Genomic DNA, 3,287 nt, shown 5'->3' with positions numbered 1-3,287 from the left:
AGATTTTCCTTGTGTTGCACACCAGTTTCCCCTGGGCTGGAGTGTAACACAACCTACTAGAACTTGCTGTCATCCAGTCATCTGTAGCCACAGCACAGGAGCTGCAAAGTTTATCAAACTTTTTATCAAACCCTTATCAAAGTTGCAGTCATGCTCATTGTGTTTGGATCAACATACAGATGTGATTTAGGCTTTTCACACATGAACTCAATAAAAATCAGCTCCCATTCAATGCACAGAACAACAAAATGGATAAATAACTTTTCTGACTAATGTAAACAGGGTATCTGTAGCCTAAATATTAACATTACTGGATGTGTATCAGGCCATGCCTGACTTACAGTTAACATTATGTTCCATCAGGGTATAATGTAATGAGTTTCTGCAGTGATGGCTTTGATATGATTGAATCATTAATGTTGTGCACATTCAGATGTCAGATATGGGCAAAATGTTTTTGTCTGTTTTTAACTATTACTGCTACTTCAGATTCTGTTTAGTTACAACTCATTTGTTATTTTTATGCACTTACTCTTGTGCATGCTTTCAGATGTGATCAACTTTAAAAGTGAAGCAATGAATAAATATGACTTTTTTCATTCTTTTATATTGGTTTGAAGTTTATAAATACTTGTAGCTTACAGGCTGTTTCAAATGTCTGGCCAAGGGACATTTCTAGGTTTGAAAATCTGATCCAACTAAATGCATATCTGCTGTAGTATTTTCTGGAGTTGCACACGACTGAAACATTGTCAGTTTATACATTTTCAGAGCAGGAAAACTCACCACTCTGCCCTTTTACCCACTCGTGGTATAAAAAAATCTGTCACCAGTTGATGACATCCAGTTCCTCCAACTATAATTAGCCCTCTGAATCCTATCCTGGCCATTTGTGGCCACGAACAAGCTGAAAGGGTGGTGATTTTGAACAGATTCAGAGGGTTAGTCAAAAATATGTAAAGCACAGTAAAATAGAGAGACCTTTATTGAAATGTGAAGCTTTTTAATTCTTAATTATTTGCTGACAAGATTTCTGCATTAAGTAACAAAGTCTCAAAATACAACTTTTCAGTAAAGAAATAGAGAAGACTTCCATTTAAGACTTTTGTAAAATGGCTTTTTCCCCTCAGATCATGCTATTAAAAGTTCTAGAAGGTTGCAAAATTTATTTTAAGCAGAAAAACACAAATGGGACCTAATCACAACAGGAGAAAATGCTTAAATGTGATTAATATCGATAGTTGTAATGGGAAGCTGCTTGAGCCATAATAACACTGATTGTAATAATGAAAATGAAGAACCCAATGGCAGCTATGATTGTGGCTGTAATGTTGAGACTGCGAGCAGTGGAACCATAATGCCGTGCACCGTCCACATCTCCAACCACCTTCCTGTCTCTGGCCTGCAAGGATGAAAATATACTTTTCTCAACTTTGAAAAATGGATTCAAGCACATTTTCACAACTCAAAACATCAGATGTCATGTATAACCTCCGAAGACCCGAACTCTTCCATGGCATGCATTTTTAATTTCTCTTTGATATTTGGGCATATTGGGACCCGATGAATGTAAAAACAAAGAATTACCAGATTTTTTTTTTTTTTACCTAATTTTTGTTTCTAAGAAAAATGAGAGCCACATATGAGGATATTTGTTTAAAATTTCGATAGAACAGTAGCAGTATAATGTCCTCGTAAGTGGATATCAGGTGCTTGTAGAGTAAAATTGAGTATTTTGGTCGAAATAACCCAAAATGTCATGTCCACATATGTGGACGCCAGGTCCTAGGAGGACAATCCTCTAATAGTCCCTGAAAATAACAAGATTCTGGTTTGTGAGCACTGATTTTTTTTTTTTTTTTTTTTTAATTTGCAAAATGCAAAAGAGGGTAGCTTATATTGTTTGAAGTTACCGTAAATCATCTGTTTTGTGTTTGTAGTTTATTTAGACCTTTATTGTCTCAGTCTGATATTTTCTGTATTGCTTTCACTACTTTTAGTAAGACTTTAATTTCAGTAACATTTCAGTAAAAGTTGAATTTCAGTTTTTCTTTATTTAAATTGAGCTGGTTAATTTTTTGAAGCCAGAATATTACACTCCTTTTGCTGTTCTTTTATTGCATTTTATTAAAATTTTTCTATCTCAATTGCACTTCATTCATTTTAGCTTCCTGTGTTATGTCCTGTATCATTTTCAATGTTTTACATGTTCTATTAAATTTCATTTCAATTTTTTGTTTCACATTATGCATACAAAATAAAAATGTATTGATACTCTTATTTCATTTAATTGAACTCCTTTCTTTTCTGTAGTTTTAAACTTTTTAATCATATTGCATGTTATTTTATTGAAAAATTGTATATTTGTTTTTGTTTATATATTCTTTTATTCTTGGTTGTCTTTAATTTTCTGGCTTCTGTATCAAATCCATTTCCCAAAATGTTGGATAACTTTATCTTCTCTTATCACATAGAGCAAACACATAAAAAAGCTATTTCTAAGAAATTAAAATGTGTCACAAACTCACCTTGATGGAATAAATGAGAGCTGCAAGTCCAAGGCAAAAAGGATTTGAGTAGACAAAGCAGAGCAGCGACCAGATGATATGGTCTTTGGGGGGCTCTGTGATGACTGGTTGCCCTCTTGTGATGTTCACAGCAGTGTGCTGGACCACTCCAGGCTGACCAGGGAGTCCGCCATAACCCATGCCCTGCAACTGCACGGCGTCAGTCACGTAACCTTGAGGATGCATCGCTCAAACTTTTCTCAGCACAGCTGCAATGTGGAGAGGATGAAAGTGTGAACAAGAACAACAGAGCCACTGGCAGTTGTGGCTTTTAAAGCTTTTTTTTGGGCGGGGGGGTGGAACAGGAAGCCCATGAAAACCTGACCCACAATAGTTTTATTCATCACTACAAAATAAATTAAGACACTAAGAATACATCAAACTGTCACCCATCTAAATATTAACGTGTAAAGAAAGCACTGCCTGTCACTAAACCTCTTCTACTAACTAGAGATGGACCAATCCGATATTAGTATTGGTATCAGTCCAATACTGACCTAAATTACTGGATCGGATATCGGAGAGAAATAAAAAATGTAATCCGATCCATTAAATATCAAAAAAGCACCTCACAAAACTTGCTACACAGCGTAACTCGGCTCATAACCGTAGCACGTCGGAGCAGTGTACATGAGCGTGATAGAGCGGCTGTGTGTATTTGGATCCTCGCTACCAAACCGGCATTTCATCTCCGAGGAAGTTATCCCAGAGAGAAGTAAA

The 3,287-nt window shown here is 35.9% G+C and overlaps 1 protein-coding gene across 1 annotated transcript; it reads right to left on the bottom strand.

The window, feature by feature from the left end:
- Nucleotides 1-967: 967 nt before the first annotated feature.
- LOC102205529 (dispanin subfamily A member 2b-like) lies at nucleotides 968-2,795 on the bottom strand. The gene is made up of 2 exons (XM_005755213.1): nucleotides 2,529-2,795; nucleotides 968-1,402 (listed from the first exon to the last, which is right to left on the bottom strand). Exons 1-2 carry the CDS (start codon nucleotides 2,751-2,753, stop codon nucleotides 1,229-1,231), a joined length of 399 nt encoding a protein of 132 aa, XP_005755270.1. The 5' UTR covers nucleotides 2,754-2,795; the 3' UTR covers nucleotides 968-1,228.
- Between the last annotated feature and the right edge of the window lie 492 nt (nucleotides 2,796-3,287).

Source organism: Pundamilia nyererei, unplaced genomic scaffold (genome assembly GCF_000239375.1).
Source record: "Pundamilia nyererei isolate P.nyererei 1_Seehausen unplaced genomic scaffold, PunNye1.0 scaffold01075, whole genome shotgun sequence".
Lineage (NCBI taxonomy): Eukaryota > Metazoa > Chordata > Actinopteri > Cichliformes > Cichlidae > Pundamilia > Pundamilia nyererei.
The sequence above is the reverse complement of the archived record's forward strand: the minus strand, read 5'-3'. Positions and strand labels throughout refer to the sequence as shown.

Excerpts from the sequence above, each read along its gene's own strand:
- LOC102205529 (XM_005755213.1), bottom strand. The coding sequence starts at position 2,753 with ATGCATCCTCAAGGTTACGTGACTGACGCCGTGCAGTTGCAGGGCATG. Across the intron at positions 1,403-2,528 it reads CTCTCATTTATTCCATCAAG|GCCAGAGACAGGAAGGTGGT; the intron begins GTGAGTTTGTGA and ends TCATCCTTGCAG.